The sequence below is a fragment of the Sminthopsis crassicaudata genome, chromosome 4 (genome assembly GCF_048593235.1).
Source record: "Sminthopsis crassicaudata isolate SCR6 chromosome 4, ASM4859323v1, whole genome shotgun sequence".
Taxonomy (NCBI): domain Eukaryota; kingdom Metazoa; phylum Chordata; class Mammalia; order Dasyuromorphia; family Dasyuridae; genus Sminthopsis; species Sminthopsis crassicaudata.
This window is the reverse complement of record NC_133620.1, coordinates 32,700,738-32,722,265: the sequence shown is the minus strand read 5'-3', so window position 1 is coordinate 32,722,265 and position 21,528 is coordinate 32,700,738. Positions and strand designations below refer to the sequence as shown.

The window sequence follows — 21,528 nt, the reverse complement described above, 5'->3', positions numbered from 1 at the left end:
ATGTACAGTGTCACAGCTAAACAGAAACTCTATAGGCTTTATAATATTGCCTATTATAACACCTGATCAGGTGGGTAGAAGGCAGAAAATGTGTAATGGAGAAGAATTCATGTAACAGAATTGAAAAGAAAAGTGGCTTTGTAATTTATATGGGGGAAGTTAATCAAAGTATCACTATTCTATATGGATGTTACAAAGGCTTTGAAATTAATGTTTAACAGATATTAGATTATTTGCTATGTAGGGGATGGGGTGGGGGAAAAGGAGGGAGAAAAATTTGGAACACAAGGTTTTGCAAGGGTAAATGATGAAAACTATTTTGCATACATTTTGAAAATAAAGCTATTATTTTAAAAAAAAGAAATTAAGATTTGGGACAAAATGATTTAACTACAAACTCCATGCTAAAATTTGAAGAGTATAACATTTATTAAGCACTTTAATAACTTAATAATCTATTTGTGTTCAGAAGACTGAGTTAAGCATTGAAAGACAGTTTTAGATAATATACATAGCTCCAGCCCTTAAGAAATGTACATTCTCTCAGAAATGACCCTGAAGACCACTATCAAAACTATAAAATCAATACGCATTTACTAAGTACCGGTGGTGAAAGCTCTTCAAGACACAATAACATGTGATAAATGCACACCCTTGCCACACATACCCCCCAAAAAAAACATTAAATAAGGTCTGAAGAAATAGTTATTACAAAGCAGGTAATAAAGAAAGCCTTCCTTCAGTTGTTATCATTTGAGCTAGTCCTTAAAGGATAGTTAGAAGATCAGCAAATGATGAGAGAATGACATTCTAAGAATTACAATGAAAACAAAGTATTCCAATAGAAAGTAGTCTAGTTTGACTGAAATATATGGTCCATTTAAAATAAATAATAATAATACACAAAACTGAACGAGGGTGGTTCCAGATTTTAGAATCTTTTAATGTCAAGCAGTTGGATAAGAATTTAATAGGAAACCATTTAAGATTTTTTTAAAGGCAAAAACTACTTAAGTGATCATCGGGTCTATGAAAAAAAAAAATTAATCTTGAATGACTATAATGGATGGGGGGGAACTAAAGTGCCAGAAGTCCGTGGCTTTGGGAAAACCTGCCAAGAAATTACTGCAACGATATAAGGGATTAGATAGGAAAAACTGGGTAAATGGAATAAAAACATATTTTGTAATATTTCACATGTGATAAATTTTCATTTATGTATAATCAAAGTAATTTCATAACTTAATTTTAATTTAAAAAAAAACACAAATTGCTATTAGGGAATTTATTCTAAAGAGAAATTGTTCAAATGAGGGGGTGAGTTCAGCCAGTCTATTATACATTTTACATATCTACCTCAAAAAATAAGTTACCCAAGATACCCAAAATTCTTATATGTTCTGCATCAGGTTAGTCAAGGTTATTAATTACATTAAATTTGAAAACTATTATCTTACATTCTCAGTGATCTCATTAGTTTCCACAAGTTCAACTATGATCTCTATGCAGACAACCATGATAACAAAGAAAAGACAGAAGAACTTGTCAATTTTTTTTCTCAAGAAAATGATGTTTGTAGCAAAAATTAAGGAAGAAAAACAGATAGGCAGGAGCTAATATTCAAGATCATTAAAGAGATAATAAGAATATCTCTAGGGGTCCTAACTAAATCTAAATCACCTAGCCCAGATCAACCAGTCCACAAGCAATACAAAAATTGGTTGTGGTTACTAAGCCACTTTTCAAGACATATTAAAGGCCACGGAGCCTGGGACTAGCAGTGAGCTATGAGAATGAGAAAAAGAATGAGAATGAAAAAAGAGCAAGCATCTTGACTTTTCAAAAAAAGAAAAAGCCAGCAAATTATAGGCAAGTAAACTTAACTTCATTTCCTGAAGAAATTCTAGACTGGATCAGTTAATAGACAATAAATATCTGAAAAAGAAATAATCACAAAAGAATCAAATATGACTTGGCTTTATTAAAGCCAGGTCATTCTTACTAATTTAATTGCCTTCTGGAAAGGGGAAATACTATTCCTAAATTTATTAAGATCAATGGAATTCTAAAGATACAATTTACTACCCAGACTTGGCAAAAAAAAAAAAAAAAAAAATAGTAGTTAATACTATTCTTGTGGAGGAAATGGAGAGATGTATGCTAAATACAAATGAAGCAGTGTCAGAAATGGTTCAATATCAATTTGGCAGAGAACTTTAGTGGAATGTTTAAAAGAATTTGAGGTTGGCTGTGTACTGAATAACATTTTCTAACAATGATACAGACAAAAAAAGTACAGCTGATAAGCTTAACAATTTTAAGATGACAAGTTGGAAAGGAAAGCCAACACTCTGGAGGGCAAGTCAGGATTCAAAAAGCTTGTAATATTAGAAAAGTGAGTGGAAGAGTCTGACATAGTGGGTTCAAAAAAAAAATCAATTTCCATAAATATAAGATGGAAGAGACATTAAATAGAAGCCTGAGTGAAAAAGATGAGGAGATTTTTAAGTGAACTGACTGGAAGCTTAGTGTTTATTTAGCAGTGGGATTTGACAGGCAAAATAAAATGCAGCATTTATAGAAGTGCAGCTAGATGGCGCAGTGGAGAGAGTGCTAAGCCTAGAGTCAGGTACTTGCTAAATTCACACGCAGCCTCACCCACTCCAGCATCTCTGCCAAGAAAAGCCCAAATGGGGTCAGAAAGTCAGACAGGACTCTGAAAAAGAAACTGTTGCTTGTCCTTTGTTCTGGAAAGAGGACCATGACATCAGCGAAGAGATGCCACGATATGCAATCGAGATGGACTTAAGTGAGGGAAGCTGCAAGCATTTATAAAGCACAGTTTAAAGCACAACACTTTACATACTTACTTTTGCTAATTTCCACAACAACTCAATGAAGTCGGTGTGATTCATAGTCACGCTCTGAGAAGAGGAAACTGAGGCCCAGGGCAGTGATGTAAGTTGCTCAGTTCAGTCCCACAGCTAGTCCGGGGGCAGAAGTCACTGGGCCCTGAGCACCTTACGCCAGGACTGCTCATGAGTCTCAGGTCCCTCCCCCTCCAACCCATCCTGGGCTCTGCAGTGAACATTGGCTTTCCCCATAGCCCTCCCTTCCCCCAACCAACAAATTCCCAGGACACCCTCTCACTTCCAGGATCAAAAACAAACTCTTCCGTTTGGCTTCTAAAGCCTTTTATCATCTGACCAGCCCCATCTGTCCAGTTCAGTTATTCTGTGACCCAAGGCCCCAGGCTGCCTCCCCCTCACCCACTGCCTCCGTTAGTCATCTTCCATGCAAACTCTCTCCCTCCTCCTCTCACCTCCTGGCAGTTCCCTAGCTACTTGTAAGTCTCAGCTCTTGAGGGAGGAAGACTTTCTTTTGATTATCTTCAATTTATCATGTATATGTTGTTCATCCCTAATTGTCTACAGGTTAGCTCCTGAATTAAATCATGAGCAACTTGAGGGCAGGGATCAATATAGTGCCTGGCACCTAAGTGATTAGTGTTTATTAAATAATTTCCAATTATTCCAATTCCTTCCCATATAACTTCCAGCTCAGCATAAAGGAAAATGCATTAGAACTGTTAAAATTCTTGTTCTATTTACTTGCCACCTGTGTAACTTTGTCTGCATCCCTTTAGCTTTATGGAGCTCATTCTCCTCAAATTTTAAACAAAGGGGCTGAATTAAACAAATTTAAGGTCCTTTCTAAAAAGTCAACTAATGATTCCTTGAAATGATTATTCTTAGTTAAACCAGAATATTTGCCTGCAAAATCATTTTAAACAAAAAGGAATCATCTAAATTATTGTTATTCTCTTGACCTCTCTATGAATTCCAACCAAATGAAAAGCTGGGTTTATAGAAGATTAAAAAAAAAAAAAAAAAAGGAAAATATTTTGATGAGTGAGTACAAGAACACATCTAACTTTTCTCACTTTTTAAAGCTTAACTCTTAACCAACTTACCTTTATCCTATCTATGATACTTTAAACATCGTTAGTAAAGTGTTTGGTTTTTTTTTTTAATGTGGACAAAATTATAAATACTTAGCTTAAAGAATATCCCTATATAATGAACAGAATCTGTCAAGGAAAAAAAAAATTCCTGGAAAGGTCTCAATGAACTGAAGGCAACTGAAAGGTATTGTATATAAATTAATACCAATGCTCTGGGATGACCAGATGAAATGACTTAACTTTTCTCAGTATTGCTATTCTCCATAACTATTCTGAAGGACTTATGAAAAATCCTATCTATACCCAGGGGAAGGAACAGATTGTGCTGAATACAGATTGAAGCATTCTTCTACCCTCCTCCCCTTATCTCTCTGCTCTAGGCTCCCACTTGCCCAAGCTCTCCTGTTCATGTGTTCTCTCCTCTCTCCTTCCTCTCTCCTTCCTCTCTCCTTCCTCTCTCCTTTCTCTCTCTCTCTCTCTCTCTCTCTGTCTCTCTCTCTCTCTTTCTCTCTCTCTCTGTCTCTCTTTCTTTCTCTCTCTCTCTCTCTCTCTCTCTCTCTCTCTCTCTCTCTCTCTCTCTCTGTCTCTCTCTCTGTCTCTCTCTCTCTCTGTCTCTCTCTCTCTCTCTTTCTTGAGAGTTTTTATTTTCATTAGGGTGAAAAGTCTATAGTTTGTTTTTTCACAATTTGACTTTTATGGAATGTTCTGCATAATTAATTATGGGTGAGAATAAGGGAAAGAATGTAGAACTCAAAAAAAATTTTAATGTAAAAAAATTACTTCAAATGTAATTGGGAAAAGTACTAAATAAATCAAAACAGAAAAAAATTAATATCATTGTGGCCTCAAGGTTTTGCTTAGTTTTCAAACCAAAAATCAGTCAATAAAAGTATTGCTTAGTGTAAGATGACCAAAAGGAGAATTCTGCTGCTTTTACATTCATCAGCTCACCAGAAAGTAGATCTATTTCATGTAAATTTTTATTTTAACTACTTACATTTTCCAAAATAATTAATAAACAATCCTGAGACCCATCCCTTATAACAAAAAAGTTCAATAAACTTTTCAGTATTCCATTCCTTTAGTTCCTAAGCTTTCATCTTTCTACTTTTATGATAAATCTAGTTATTATTCACAAAATGAAACTTCAATTGTTTTATTTTTTTCATTTGCACTATATATTGTTTTTCTTGTTTTCTTCACTGTGTATCTAGTCAAAAGGATTCCATTCATATGAATTCCTTCCCATGCTCCTCTATACTCATATACATAATTTATTTTTTTTCTTATATGGTAGTAATATTCCATTACTGGAAGTATAACAATTGGATCACGAGTATCTAATTCTAGTAACATGCTACTACAGAGGGTGCTGCTATAAACATGGTGATGTTTACAAGACTTTTCTTGATAATCAAGAAAGGCCCAATAACAACATTGACCTCTCAAAGATTTTTTTTATATAGCAGTGGAATCTCTGGATCAAAGGATATGAACATTTTTGCCTCTTTCTGAGCTTAATTACAAACTGTCTCCAGAATTGTCTGTCCAATTCAAGTCTTCACCAAGTATATTAGTATGCTCCTCTTTCTGTAATGTTATTTTTAATTCTAGGAGTATATTAGAATAATTTATTCTCATGTGTTTCATATTACTTAAAAAAATTTAAGCACATTAGTGGTAACTTCTAGAAGGATGAAATATGGGGTACTGGAAGCAATAAACCCTGGAATACAATCTATCAAGATTTCTAACTGGATAATAACTTCTGGGGAACCTAAAAAACCCCAGTTTAGCAGAAAATAGCATATTGCCCCAAATACCAGAGTAAGTTCCAAGTGGATAAACAATTTTAAATAAAAATACAGATTCTAAAAATGTTAAAAGTGGAGAAAGAATTACCTAAGACAGTTAAGGGTAGGAAAGATTTTCATTAAGTAAACGTTAGAGCTGATCATGGGGCAACAGGACGATACAGTGGTTAGGGGGCCAGGCCTGGAGTCAGGAAGGCAGAGTTCAAATCCAGCTTCAGATACTTAGTAGACTATGACCATGGGCAAGCCACTTCAGTTATCTTTGCCAAGAAAACCCCAAATTAGGTCACAATAAGTCTGAAATGACTGAATGAAAAAGGACAATAGAAGAATCAGCTAGTTACTGGGGGGGGGGGGGGGGGGGGGGATTTATTGCATCCTGAATCTTTGATGAAGTTGAACATTGAAGATATGCAGAAAAGCTGTTCAAATGTATGACTAACCCAAATCTGTACAGAAAAGTGGTCAAAGGTTATTAGCATTTTTTTAAAGAAATGCAAAAATCAGTTAAAAAAAAGAAAGCAAAGCAAATCCATTAGGCTTTGTCTCAACTCCATCAAACTAGAAAAGATAATATAAGATCCAATGAATATTGGAAGGAGGCACTATAGAAAGTGAAACACATTAACACATTTTTGTAGGCAGCTATGAATTTGTCTAATAATTGTAGAAATACATTTAGAAATAAGGAAGTTAACACATACACAATTCATATCCTTTGACCTAGTGATTCTACTACTAGTACATACCTCAAAGAGGTCAATGACAGAAACAATGGTCTCATGCATACCAAAATATTTCTTGTAGTACAAAATTAGAAACAAAGTAGATGACCAGTGAATAGGGAATGACAAGAAATTATGCTATTTTAATATAATGGGATAGTAATTTGCCAAGAACTCAAGAAAAATTCCATATAAACTGATAGCAAACAAAGAAAGCAGAACCAAAGAATATACAAAATTACTACTATAATAAAAATGAAGAGAAAACTAAAAGACAATTGTCTAAGGAGAAGGCAGCTGTCAACTTTAGAAATGGGGTAAAGAACTGAGCAAACATAAGTACAAGGAAATAAAATGTTTGGTTTGCAAAGATAGTTGTCAAACATAAGAGAAGGATACCTAAGGATACTTCTGGAAGATATCTGGTCCTCCAACTGATCCTCCTTTCTAAAGGGGAACTGTCAGAGTGGTCTTAGGCAAAGAGAGCCCCAAAGAAAAGTTTGAAGGGCCAAGGAAGCCCTAAGGACCCAAAGCCCTAGATTCAGTATTGTTATCTCTCTCCATTGGTCTGCCAGGTACCGTCACCAGCGCAAAGTGTTCCCTTACAGAAGAAACAAAACAACTTTTGTGTTTTAGCAGTCTACACAGGAAGGGCTACTGGTCAAGTCATCTATCTTCCCTAATAGACACATATCTTGTAATCACAACTGTTTCTCCTTCCTTTTTAATGTGTACAGGCCTGCAGCTCAAATGCTAAAAATCAGTAATTTCCTACAAAAAACAAATATTTGTTGACTCGACTACAGATCAGAGATGTTTCTATAGCAATAACATCAATCAAAACAAGAAATAAATATATACAGGAGAGCAAAAGAATTTTTGTACAACCCAAATGACAACACACAAATCCAATTTAACATCTATTTTGTCAAAAACTACAATGAAAAAATAAAGAATAAAATATTAATACTTTTTCTGCATATATCAATTAGTTAAGCTACAATTAATAAAATAATAAAAGCAGAGGACAACAAAGATTGCAGCTACTTATAATGTTAACATTAAAACACAAACATTGTAAAACAAAAGTTCTAATGTGGCAGATGTAATAGGGTGAACTGCTGTTTTCAAACTAGCTAACCTTGTTATTTTTCTTTAGCCTTCTCATACTTCACATTTATAGAACCTACAGCATGAAAAGGTTGTCATCAAGCTGTCATACATAAGGTTTCATTATTTGCTCAAGAGGAATATTACAATTATTTGAGTACTAACATGTTCAACATACTTTCATTTCAGTAATTTCTTAAAATCCACTATGAATTTCAAAGATATTATTTTCATAGAATATTAATTCAGTAAGTCTTATGACTAAATGTGATGAAGCCTATTCCCTTAATTTTTCATACTAAGGTACAAGTTTTAAAAGAGGATAGAGTTCAAAGATGTATGGGATAGATGAAATAAAAAAAACAAATGTTAGACTGAGTTTAGAGTGATGTCAGTTAGATGGTACAAACAGTTTTGATTTCCAGGCTTTAAAAATGCTTACAAAACATAAGCATGTTTTATACAGAGTTCAAAAATCTATTCTCTCACAGATTTAAAGTTATTAAATTACATCACAACCTTCATTAATAAATATTTTAATTACCACCAATATCACTTGAAAAAATTTATATCAAATGACTAGACAATTCTATTTCAAAATACAAACTTTTGACACATTAAATAATTAGGACAGGCTTTTCAAATTCTGAATTTTTAGGGTCTGTATCAGAGTTTAGTAATTTAAAACTTTGTAAACATCTCCCAAAGTAACATTCTTATCTTTCACTAAACCGATGCCAAAACTTCATTGGCTAAAACTAGGTTACTTACCTCTTAAGTGAAGCACCCCAAAATTATTTCAACTCATACAACCCCATTCAGAATTAAATGCCATACTACATAGCACTGAAATACTTGAAAAGAGTATGGATGGCATAAACAGTGCTTATAGAAGCTACTATAAAAGCTTCCAAAGCTATATAAGGAGGCAATCCAAGACCTTCTCTAGCTACTTCCTGGCTGTCTGCCCAGAGGATATGGTACAACACAAGAATGAGACAATTCTTGTTATCTGTGCAAGCAATTCATTATGAATTCTAAATGAAAGTAACCTTCATCAAGTTAACTTCTCACAAGTTACTATCACTGAAAATTGACAAATACAATTAATAAAGTGGTTGGCCTAAGCAGCAATCCAGAAAACCAAAAAGGCTGAGCTACTATATAACTTCAACTGATTTGTACCACATTCATACAGCAATGCCAAACAAGGACAAAACACGAAGAGGCTCAAGTACCTCCTTTCTCTATTAAAATAAGAATAAACAACTGAAGCTGACAATTTAGTAAATTAAAAAACCTATTTTAATAGTAATTTATTTAATATAGAGTGGGAATCTCCCCTCCTCTCCCCCCCAAATGATTTTGATTGATAAAGATTGCTCATAAATAAGCTTTTGCAAAAAGCAAAGTGAGCTTATTTATCCTCAGAGTTGAGAGGCACTTTCCCCTCATATACTCCCTTTTAGGTACAGATATGCTGGGTTTTTATTTTAAGTTTTTATTTAATAATAATTTAATAGTTTTATTAAATAATAATAATAATTTAAAGTTTTATTTAATAAAGTTTTTATTTTAAGTCAACTAACAAAATGCCTATGTAACAATTATTTTACCACAATGCCAGTTAGCTTTTATCCAACAAGGTATTATGGTTAAATAAAATATTACTAGCTATTCTGTAACTCATCACCAAAGGCAGAGACCCTAAGCTTCTGAGTGTTAGACTGATAGAGAACAAGCCAGAAGAAATTTCAACACCAGTCAGGAAAAACTTTGAATACAAAGCCAGTGGAATACAACCACCCTAGCTAAGTGAGAAGGGCTAACCTTTTCAAGCTGTAGGTTCTATAAATACGATGTGTGAGAAGGTTAAAGAAAAATCATATCGAATTTAATGGGCTCTTGTAACAAAAAAGAGACTACAATACACACTGGTATAAGTACCACCTCACCAATTAAATCTCAGATCTTCAAAACATATGCCATACAGATTACCAACCAAATAACAAAATCCATAACCAATGTAATTTGTTTTGTGTGATAATTCAAAAAGATTTTGATATACTTTAGGATTATGATCATCAATTAATAATCTTATTTTAAAAAATAATTTAAAGAATCAGTTTTTTATTATATGGAATTCAGCCATTTCTAAGATCAAAGATATAAAGTTGGAAGAGATCTTGAAGTAATGTAGTTGAACCCCCTCATTTTGCAGATGAGAAAATTGAGGAAGAGAGTGACTAAGTCACTTGCCCAATTCTACCCAGGTTACAGAGTTGGGATTCAAATCCAAGTCGTTTCGCTCCAAACAAACATTTTCCAAATTCTACCATGCTGTCTCTTTTCTAATGAACAGAATCACTAAGTGGGGACAAGTCAATGACTGTGAAAGTTCCTCCAATGTCTCTTCCAACTTTTATCTCTTGTTCAATTATCGTTCAATGCTTCTACTCAAATTCATTTTCTGAACAAAAGAGAAGGAATATATTTTATTGAGAAAGTTAATATGCATATATATATATATGTAATATACACATATAGATATATCAAATTCCATGCCAAATGATTGCTTGAATGAATTAGAGATGTTTAATCTGAAGAGGGTGAGCTTGAATGGGGTCCTGAAGAACACAGATCAAACAGAAGAGGGAATGGGCATTTTCTACTTTTTGTTTCATCTCACTTTTCTCCAATTCCTCGTGCCAAAAACTTCCAAAGTGATATTCTTATTTTTGAACCATAAAGAAATGAAGCAGGTGGTTGCAGAGAACATAAGCTGACCTGTGTATTAACTAATGCATAATAAAATAAGCAATCAGGAATACAATTTTTTACAGCATTTAACATTTTAAAAATTACTCTCAAAGCATTGAGAAACTGCTTAATATAGCAATAGAGTATTTATTTTATTTTTTAAGAGACAAGGAATAATTTCATTGAAATAGGAAAAATCAGATAAAGAAATTCCCTCTACAAGAGGAAGAAGGCCTACAAGAGGGGAATTGAATCTATAGTTGGCAGCATTAAATTGAAGAGGTTAAAATGACCCAAACTCAAAGAGGGCCTCAAACCTAAATGTCCTGGATCTTCCGTATAACCTCTCAAAACATGCTCAAAGAAACCAAAATCAAGGAGACAAATTTGAAGAAAACTGTAAAAACCCAGCATATTTTTCAATCCATTTGTCTCTTCCAATAGGTTCTCATAATCATTAACCTTGATTCTTCACTTTCCCCCACTCCATATATCTAATCAGCTATTAAATATTCTATTTCTATATCTTTTCTTACGTCTATCCATTCCATTTACCCAACTACCAGTCTCTGTCAGTCTTTCATGACTTCTAGCCTGAACAATACCAAGAGCACCTAATTTGGCTCCAGGACTCAAATCATTCACTTCTCAAGTATTTTCTACCCAGCTGCCAAAGTGATATTCCTAAAGCACAGGACTGTGTCATTCCACTACTCAAAATTCCATTTCCCACTCCAATTATCAGTGGCTGCCCTTGTGCCTGGAATTCTTTCCCTTTTCATCTCCACCTCCTGACTTCCTTCAAGTTTCAACTAAACTACAATTCTATAAGAAGCCTTTCCTACTCTCCCTTAATGTCAGTGCTTTCTCCATGCTGATTATTTCCTATTTATTTTGTCTAAAACTTATTTGTACATAGGTGTTGAATGTTGTCTCTCCCAGTTGAGTGTGAGCTCCTTGAGAGCAGAAATTATTTTTTTTGCCTCTCTTTGTATTCCCAGTATTTCACATTATGTGGCAAACAGTATCTAAGAAATGATTGATGACTAAGATTCCCCCCAACCATTTAACAGTAATTTTTTTCTAATTACATTCAAAGATTGTTTTTAGCATTCATTTTTATAAGAGTTTGATTTCCAGATTTTTCTCTCCCTCCTTCCTTCCCCAAGACTGCAAGCAATCTGACATAGGCTATACATGTGCAATCATGTTAAATATATTTCTACATTTTAACCAAGATTTTTTAATGTATTGAATTAACCAGTTTTATGCATCTTCCTCTTTCTTTTTAAAAATTCTTTCTTAGAAGAGATGTTCGAGAGGAAGAGTGATATAAAAAAATTAAGTGATGCAAAAACAAGATAACTTTTTAAAGAGATATTGGAGTCAAGAGAAAATGACTAGAAGGTCTACGTTCATTTCACAAAGGAGGAGTCTGAGACAGAAAGAGCTAAATAATTGGCCTAAAGTCAGAAGCCAGCTAGATTGCTGGTCACCTATCTCAGTACAACTGAATTGGACATCTTATCAAATGTATTCTCCTATCATGCCCAAAATTCCCCCTACAACAATTTCTTCTTCCACAGAATCAGAGATATAAATTTGTAGATTAAAAAAAAAAAAAGACTTAATTCTCTAATCCAGTCTCCTTGTTCTTAAGAAGTTTTATTTTAATATTTTAGCATTGAGTAAAACATCAAGCAAAACTAGCAGTTAATCATTCACATCTAGGGACAATCATCTTTGAAAGATTTCTATAAATCTAATGCCATTCTGTCTGCCCATCTCCCTGAATTGGATCTCTCTCCTCTTCAGTCTTCCCTTCTGGAACATGGTACCATAGGGTCTGGAAGGCTACCCTATCTAGGCCTGAACCAAGCCTCAACTTCCCCAGTCTATCATGCCCAGAAGAACCTCTCCTGTTTTGTCTTCTTCCATTAGAATATAAGTTCTTTGAGGAGAGGGAGCATCTTCCATGCTTCCAGCGTCTATCATAGTGACTGGCACATGTTACAAGTACCCAAATTTTGATGTTCCAAGATTCAGTCATTGTCTCTCCAGCTTCACTCTCCCAAAAAAACCTTCATCTATTGGTCATTATTACCTCTATTCAGATGCCTTCCAATTTCCTCTATCAGTCTGACCTCTCTGGCAACCTCAAATCAAACATTTTTAACTCCTTGGTGGATGTTCTCACCTTGCCATTATCTTAAACATATCTAAGATTCCATTTGCATAATAAAGTGGGAAAGAAAAGGGTACTGGATAAAGTGTCAGCCAACTTGGGTTCAAATCCTAATTGAAATTTACTTAGTTGTATGATTACAGGCAAATCACAATCTGTTTTAATTTCCCCATCTGTTAAATAGGAGTAATATTTGCACCACCTACACCCCACAGGGATTTTGTAAGGAAGCCATTTTGTAGATCATAAATGTCACTTTTGTACCATATGTTGTATGCAAGCAATATTTACTAAACATTCATTAAATGTACTTATCTTTCTGGCCTTTAGGTTTCTCTTGACCTCAGTATCTCAAAGAACATCTGACACAATCTCCAATTTTTCCTCTTGCTTGCTCTCCAGTTAGTCATCAAACCTTGCCCATTCCTTTTTCAAAAAATTGCACCCAAACTTTCTTCTCCATTCTTTTTATTGCTACTTTTTCACCCATATCTGAGCTAACCGTATTGATAATCTTCTAAACCTGAGACGACAAACTCAATAGAAATAGTCACTAAGCAGGATATAAGGATCTCTATGAGTGCATAATGATCTGAAAAATCACATAAACATTATCTATGCTTTACTGTGCATATTTTGTTAAATATTTCCATTATATTTTAATCTGATTATGGCTGCTCTCAGAAATACTGAGGGGCTGCAGGGGGTATTGAGGGCTTTGTGTCTGATACCTCAGTTTTAAATAGTTCCTTTATGTCCCAGTCTCTCCTCCAATCTAATACATCTTACAAACTGCCACTGGCTCAATCTTCTTAAAAGATCACTTGAATTGTTTCATTTTCTTGTTCAAAAATCCTCTGTAACTATCTACTGCCTAGCAAATAAGACCATTTTCTTAGCCTAGCATTTAAATTCCTCTAGTCTTCGAATACCTTTCTACTCCCTGTGCTTCCCCTCAACCTTATGTTCCTATAAATCCTAGAATTTCCTGGCTAAAGCCATCCCCCTCTCTATCCTCTCAAATCCTATCCATCTTCCAAGAATCAGTTTAATTTCCATTTCCTCCATGAAGCCTTTCCTACAACTCTCCCTTGTTTGTAGGACTAGAAAGACTTGTGTGAACTTGAAGTAGACTAAAAGTAAGCTGAACAGAACAATTATACAATCAATGGCTTCAACAGTATATAAAGAATAAACTTCAAAAGGACTATGACCAGGAAGCTAATGGAGCATACTACATGCCTCTTAGCAGAAAGGTAAGAAACCAAAGGTACAAAATTAAGCCATATGAGCATCTTCATATGCATAACAACCAACATAAATTTTTTGGTTTGGCTATGCTTCATTCCAAAGTATTTTGGTTTTGGGGGGAAGAAGAATGACAATGAAACATTTAATGCACAGGGGAGAGGATGAAAGAGTTCATGGTTTTTACCCAAAAGAAAAATATAAGGTGGTAGATAACCAAAGAAGCTAAATTAATCTTAAGATTTCATTGAGAAAGAGTTTTGAAGACCAGGAAGTGACAATCCCACTGTAATCTATACTACAGATATATTTCAAGTATTGTGTTTAGATAGTTTTGAGTACCACATTTTACTAATCAGATCAATAAGCAGAAGAAGAATGTGCAAGTACCATTACCAAATGGCAAAAGGATGATGCCTGGAGAAAGTGTACATTTTTTTTTTTTGGTCTGCAAAAGACAAGATTTAAAAGAGGGAGGAGGAAGGTAAGAGATGACAAGTATGTTCAAGTAATTTCAAGAAAAAGGATTAAACTTATTTCTTTTCAGTCCTAGAAAATAGAATTCAATGCAACTCTTCAATTTCAGGAATTAGTCTAAAGAGAATTTTTTAACCATTAGAATTATCCAAAAGTGGAAAGGCTATTTCAGGAGATAGTGAGCACCCCTTCATTAGAGGTCTTACATCAAAGGCAAATCATTTTGTCATGGATGTGGCAGAGGGAATTCTTGTTCAGGAACAAGTTAAACTATATACCCTCTGAGGTCTTTTCCAACTGAGATTCTGTGAACTAGATAAAAGATTAAACAAAGCTCATGGCATGTCAAAGTATAAAAATACCTAAAGAAGTTTGTTTCAGATGAGCAAATTTTCAAAATTTTAGTATTACTCCATTCTAGTTATAATTTACCCTTTGAATAAATGACATGGGAAAATCTCAAATCAGAAAGAGTATCAGATCTGAATTAGTCTCCTCCTACCCCCATCCCTTTCTGCACTGTAATAACAAAGCAAAACAACCTTCATTTCAGTTAGTGGCCTTGCACCAATTCAACAACCAGGACAAAGGTTCTTCTATAATCCTATGAATAAACAATGTGCATTTTTAAATGATATTTTAAATATATTAAGAACTGAACAATACCTATGAACTATCGATTTTTAAAAATCAATCTTCAAACGTAAATAATTATTGTCATTGTCAGTCTTTTATCACTCTAAAAGTTTAAAAGGTTTTGGGCTTTTTCTTGTGGATTTTCGGGGGAGGGGATTTCCCCTTTATAAAAAAGAGAGAGATAATGCTATATGTCTGTATGCCAAATGCACACACAAAGAAAAACATGAAGTGCCATGAGGAAAGTCATCTATTTGTCTCAGACTATCTGCAGTTTAGAAGAGTTTTATGTGGAATCTATACAGGGATATAAACAACTGAGGTGTGAATATTAATGACATTAGATCACCACTGGAAGGGGGCACCAACACATCAATGAAATGAACATCTGGAACTAAATACTATATATTCAGGATCCCCTTATAATTTCAGTATAACATATTAAATTAGTAGGAATCAGTCATACTTATTTCAATCTATTTCAACAATATCCTTTATCTAAGAACTGAAAAAATATGGATTAGATTACACAAATTATGTCAGCATCTGTCAAAAGGAAGGATTACAGTCATTCCTACATTTTGCCCAAAAACCTTAATCAAGAATTTTGAATGATGATGAAATAGGAAAAACACACATTAGGAGGAAAAGCCGCCATGGAAGACAAGATTAGAATTTTAATCTTTTTTAAAATAGCTAAACTGAAGCAAATATTGAGGCATTTCTTGAGGTTTTTTAAAGAGAGTTTCAAAGAAGTTATTATTTTATCACCTGTAAGGATAATAGGTCTTCTAGAGAATGATACACATGCAGATTAGGCTATATTACACTTCCAAAATGATTTAAATGTGTTCCTAGCCAATTTCAGTCTTGCTACAAACTAAAATAAGCTCTCAATCAATATACATTTATGCCTTTTAAATATGATTTAAGATTCAAGAAAAACAAAATTATAAATTTATATATATATATACATATATATATGTATATATATATATATATATATATATATATATATATATATATATACATATATATATGTATATATATATATATGCAAAACATAAGTCAATTTCCAGATAATCCCAGTTTCTTATGCTTCCAAATATGGACTGGAGAGATGGAGTAAAGGATTATAAAGACAATAATGGTGGAATAGAAATTTGAAAGCTGATGGGAAAAATACCAAGTAACCAACGATTTGGGAAACTCAAGAGTTTTGCCTTCCTAAAACTTACTGCTTTTTAAAATTTACCAAGTAATTTATATGTACAGACACATCTCATTTAGCATCCATTTACTCTCACTGCTTACCTACCTATCCCTTCTAAGTAAGAAAGAAAGAAAGAAAGAAAGAAAGAAAGAAAGAAAGAAAGAAAGAAAGAAAGAAAGAAAGAAAGAAAGAAAGAAAGAAAGAAAGAAAGAAAGAAAGAAAGAAAGAAAGAAAGAAAGAAAGAAAGAAAGAAAGAAAGAAAGAAAGAAAGAAAGAAAGAAAGAAAAAAAGAAAGAAAGAAAGAAAGAAAGAAAGAAATCAGCTTACTTTCCTTCCCTGCCCTCACTATAATGCTCTTATTAAATTGTTCTATTTCTCTTTTCCTAGACTCTCTCAAATTCCAAATTAATAGTCTCCCCTTTAAAAAAAACAAAATCTCAACCTCTTCACAATCTCTTAAGAAATTCTGATTGTAGCAATTTCAAATACTGGCAGATCTGAGGCCAGTAAAGTTAAGTAGGCAAGCTCCCCAATAATCCCAAGAAACAAAGAGAAGTGAGATATCACCACCTACTAGAATACCTTGTCTTAGGGTTCCATCATTCATAAAGCCCTCTGTCCTAAAAAAACAAAAACAAAAACTAAATAAACAACAACAACAAAACAAGTTATTGTTTCAACTAGACAGCAAGGTGAACTGATGCTAGGAACAGGAACCCAATACAATAAAAAAGTCATAGATTTGAAGTCAGAGGCCCTGGGTTTGAATCCTGAGTTTTAAATCCACCCCTTTTCTCTCCCTGACACTTCCACCACTATAGTAGAGGACCTCTTCACTGCACATCTGGACTATTACTATTGTATTAGACTGATTAGTCTCCTTGCCTCAAGTCTCTCCCTACCTCCAATCCATCTTTCACTCAGTTGACAAATAAGTTTCCAAAAGAGCAACCCCCCCCAACACACACACACACACTCTCTCTCTCTGTCTGTCTGTCTCTCTCTCTCTCTCTCTCTCTCTCTCTCTCTCTCTCTCTCTCTCTCTCTCTCTCTCTCTCTCTCTCTCTCTCTCTCATCCAGTAACACTTGACCTCTTTGCTGATCTTTGCATAAGCCACTTTTATCTCTAGACTTGAGAATTTTCCTCCATGCCTGCAATATTCTCCCTCGTTATGAAATTCTGGTTTGTCTTACATGTCTCAACTCAAACTCCATCTTTTAAGAGAAGCTTTTCCAGATTCCCCTAAATGCTACTCACTTTCCTCTATTATTTCCCTTTTATCCAGACTACAATTTGTACCGTTATTAGAATGTTATCTTCCCCCATTAAGGACAGAAGCTCGAGCCTCTTTTTTTGTACCCCTAGCATGGTTCCTAGCAGGTGCTTTATACAGAAAGCCAGACTTTACCACTTAACTACCTGCATATCCTTAGGCACTGAACTGCTCCAGGCCAAAGTTTCTTCAAGAGTAAAAACAAAAGTGCTTTCTCACTATGAATATTCATCCCCTCCAGGCTTTGCTTCCAATTTTCCTCATCTCATTAACACCATAAATTCAAATAGAAATGGATCCCAGTGCTTGAAGAGTAATTTAGAAAATCACAAACATTTATATATTTTACTTATTTATTTTTAAGGCCTGAAAAAACACATACATATGCATAGATACATATGCATATGTGCCTACCCCTACAACTACAAAGATAATTAAAATCACCTGATAAAATTATGCCATTAAAAACTTGAGAAAAATGAAATCACCCTACCTAAAAACGAAAGAGCAGCCTAACTAAAGAATTTATGCAATGTTTAACTGCTCCAAAATAAAAAAAAAAGAATTCTATGCAATGTTTAACTGCTCAAAAAAAAAATTAAAATGGAATTCTATGTGCCACAGAGAATGACTTCACATCTAATTTTCTGACAGCTATTTAATCAATCACCATTTATTAAACATGTACTATAAGCTAAGGAAAGTAGGCACTGAGGCTATAAAAATCAAAAGTCAACCAGTCCTGGCCTTCCAAGAGCTTACTACCTACTAGTTGAGGCAATAAGTTCATGATCAGTCTATATAGGTAGATGATCTGAGTCACTAGCAACTCAACAGTAAAAAGGCTTCATGTAAAAAGTTGTGTTGGGAAGATCCAGAGGAAAACTATGAATTCTAAGAGGAGGCATTAAGAAGGAAATGCATTGCAGACATAGAATCACAGCCAGTGCAAAGGCACAGAAGTGGGTAAGGACAGTCTCAGTTGACCATAACAGTGGATGGAAAAGAATAAAAAACACAAGGAAGGGTAGGTTGGAGTCAGATTAAGAGCTTTTTGATTCTAGAGGTAACAGGGAACAAGAGTGGAAGAATTAAGGGGAGTGATCAATTTACATTTTAGAAATTTCACTTTTAAGTTAAATCTATTGCTTAAATTTCCTCCAACACAAGTAATTAACTAGCTGCAATTCGGGTCTTAAAACTTCTCATCAAACATAAAAGACTGAGGAAAATAGTAAATCTAGAGTGCTCAAGGTGAAACATACATATTCTGATTCACTTTGACACTACTTCTAGGTTCCAAGATTGAATTGGTTTAGGCTTCCTCCACCTAATTTGATTACTCTGCTCTGCACTGATTAGTCTGGTGAGACTAGCACCTTTAAACTTATTGGGCTGCATCTCAAACAAAATTAGTCTTACTGTCTCATACTCAACACTTCCTGGCTGCTTCTGTGGAACTGGGAGCTCTGAAAACTGTAAGAGCCAAGCGCCAAGCAATTGCTGTGATTTCACTTTCACCCAACAATGCAGCTTCAGCATGCCTAAGACTTCATGGAAGTTTTCTGCCCAAGCCTCTACAAAGAGAAGGCTCTGGCATCTCCATCTAGAGCTTGGGGGTATCATTGCAGCCTCAGTGACCTTATCCAAGCCTTCTACTAAATCAAGTATGAATGCCTCCACACAGGGCGGCCTCTATCTATAACCAACAAAAAAGGACACCAGACAGTCAATCAGTATTACCTATGAAAATCTTCTATAGTTCTCTATTTTATGTGAAACGCATTTGAATGTTTCTGCTTTGAAAGCTTTTTTGAAGTATCATACAAAGTTTGAAAGGTTTCAATTTTCTCTAAGGCCATATTTTCATTAAAGAGTATTTATTACATGCTAAGTATCCTTTCCTTTAATTGTCTCCCTAAAAACTGCTTTTCTTTCATTTTTGCATCCCAGAAGCATGGAATCAACAGGAGCACTGACAAGTAAGAGGCGGCCCAACTTTCCTAGAATCCAGGGGGTCAGACTAAGACAGACAAGGCTTCCTGTGGGCAGCTGACTCAGAATAATGCTATCCGACTCGTACTACATATTTGTGTTGACCATTTCCCAATCACAACTCAACGATAGCACGTTTGCAGACCAGCATGACCCCCCTGGGGATGCTCCCTCTCCTCGTTCTGAGAACTCGGCCCCAGAAAACGCTGTGGCGTCTAGTCGGATTTTATTTTCCTCGACTCCTTTTCGGAGACTGAACGCCAAAGCATCTTCTCCGTAACCCCGACCACATTCCTAGGCTGGCGGGAGGGGGGATTATAACAGCAAAACTTGCTCCAAAGGAAAAGAACGCCACGGGGCCGCCCCTTCCACTTCTGGGTCCCCGGTGAGCGAGCGGTGAGACTCCGTTCTTCCTTCTCCTCGAGTTTCTACGGCAGGTGGAGAACTTTACAGTCTCCCGCAGAGGGGATGGACTCGAGCGGCTGTACCTATTTCGGGTCTCGGAGCAGCGGCTGCCAATGTAGCGCACCGGGGATGCCCTCTATTCCGCAGCCGCTGCCACTCCCGGGGTACCCGCCCGCGGAGGGATGGAGGGCCCGTCCCACCCCGGGGCTCCCCGAGCTATGGCGCTCCGCCGCCGCGGCCTGGGGCCGCTAACCGCGCGGCGTCACGCCCCCGGTGACCCCAAATCAGGGGCGTCCCCTCCACTAGAAGTTTCCCCAACTCCCCCCACTGCCCCGGGGCCAGAGCGGAGCAAACTTTCCGACCAAAGTTACGGAGCTCCGCGTCCGGCCCAGCCCACGGAGCCCGCGACCGCTGAAGGGCTTAGCAAGGAAAGGGGACCGGGCCCGGGCGGGGGCCGCCGCCGCCGCCCCGTTACTCGGCGCTCGGCAATGGCGCCCGGCGGCCCCTTCCTCCGCTTCCCCGCCGCTCACTGGCTGCGCCGCTTCATGTGACTCCGTACCTCGTCCGGCTCGGCTCGGCCCGGCCTAGCTCGGTCCGGTCCAGTCCCTTTGTGTGAGCCCGTCCGCTCGCTCGCTAGTTCCAGCGGCCGCCGCCGCCGAGCCCCCAGAGCTGCCACGGCCCGCCCCGCCCCACCCCGCCCCACCGCCGCCGCCGCGGCCCCGGGCTCACCTCAGACTCCTCCGCCCCCCGCGCCCGCGCCCGCGCCCGCGACCTCCGCCTCCTCCGCTGCCGCCGCTGCCGCGACCCCGGCCCCGAACCCCGGCCCCGGGCTCCTTGTGCCGCACCAGCTCCGCCTCCTCGGCCGCCGCCGCCGCCATCTTAGCCTGTGCGGCAAAACGCGTCCTTTGGGATGGAAGGGACCCAGCCTAGGGCGCCGCGGTCAGGGCCCCAGCTCCGGGGGACGGCCCCGCCCGAGTCCTTCCGCCCCCCTCAGGCCCGCTGCCGCCTCTGCCCCAGGGCCCGAAACCCGCTCGAGGGCCGGCGAATCCGACCAAATCCCCCCCGTGAAACTCACAGTTTGGTGCCGTGTGCGTCAAACCGAGGCGACGTTGCGAGCGCGCAGCGTCCCCGCGTCACACGCCGCCCTGTACGCGCCGCGCCTCCTCAGCTCGGAAAGGGGGGCCGGGAAGTGGGGGAACCTCTCTCCGGGATCGAACGGACCTTTGCCGCCGGCCCCGGGGTCGCCAGCGCGCAGGCGCGCCGCTTTCCCGCCTCGGCTCTGCCCGCTAGTGCTCGGTGGAGCTCCTTGGCTGCCACCTCGTGCTAGAAGAGCAGCCGGCCGGGGCTCCCTTCACCCCAATCTCCCCCTCACCCCACCCCCGCTGCTCTCGGCGGCCTCCTGACCCTCCGGGGAGGAATGGACCTAAAAAGGCCGTCTCCCGTTAGCACACACGGTGACACCGGAGCCGTGCCCCAGGCAAGCACGAGGCCCCAAGTCCTGGCCTCGATGGCCTACCTGCATCATGGCACGTGGCTAAAAAGGACCAACTAAAAAAGCAACTTAAAGTATTTCGTGGTTCAGGAGGCTTCAAAGTCGTGGTCGTCAAGGCCAACGCTTAGAAAGTCTCTAAGGGAGATCCCCATTCAATCAGCTTCTATAATTAGCCTCTCCTCCCTGGCTGCCCTAATTACCCTCGTATAGCCCTTTACCTGGTGTGCTCC

The 21,528-nt window shown here is 37.5% G+C and overlaps 1 protein-coding gene across 5 annotated transcripts in view; it reads right to left on the bottom strand.

The window, feature by feature from the left end:
* Positions 1 to 21,062, bottom strand: part of ZNF644 (zinc finger protein 644) — a 149,353-nt gene extending 128,291 nt beyond the window's left edge. For 3 of the 5 annotated variants that reach the window (XR_012481901.1, XR_012481900.1, XM_074266267.1), the window contains exon 1: positions 20,536 to 20,857. Coding sequence is in view for 1 of the 5 variants with exons in the window: in XM_074266267.1 (XP_074122368.1) it covers positions 20,536 to 20,684 (149 nt within the window). In the remaining 4 variants the exon portion in view is untranslated. Of the gene's footprint in view, positions 1 to 20,535; positions 20,858 to 20,881 lie in introns of those variants that run through there. The other 2 variants (XM_074266272.1, XM_074266273.1) reach the window with 2 other exon arrangements.
* Positions 21,063 to 21,528: the final 466 nt, after the last annotated feature.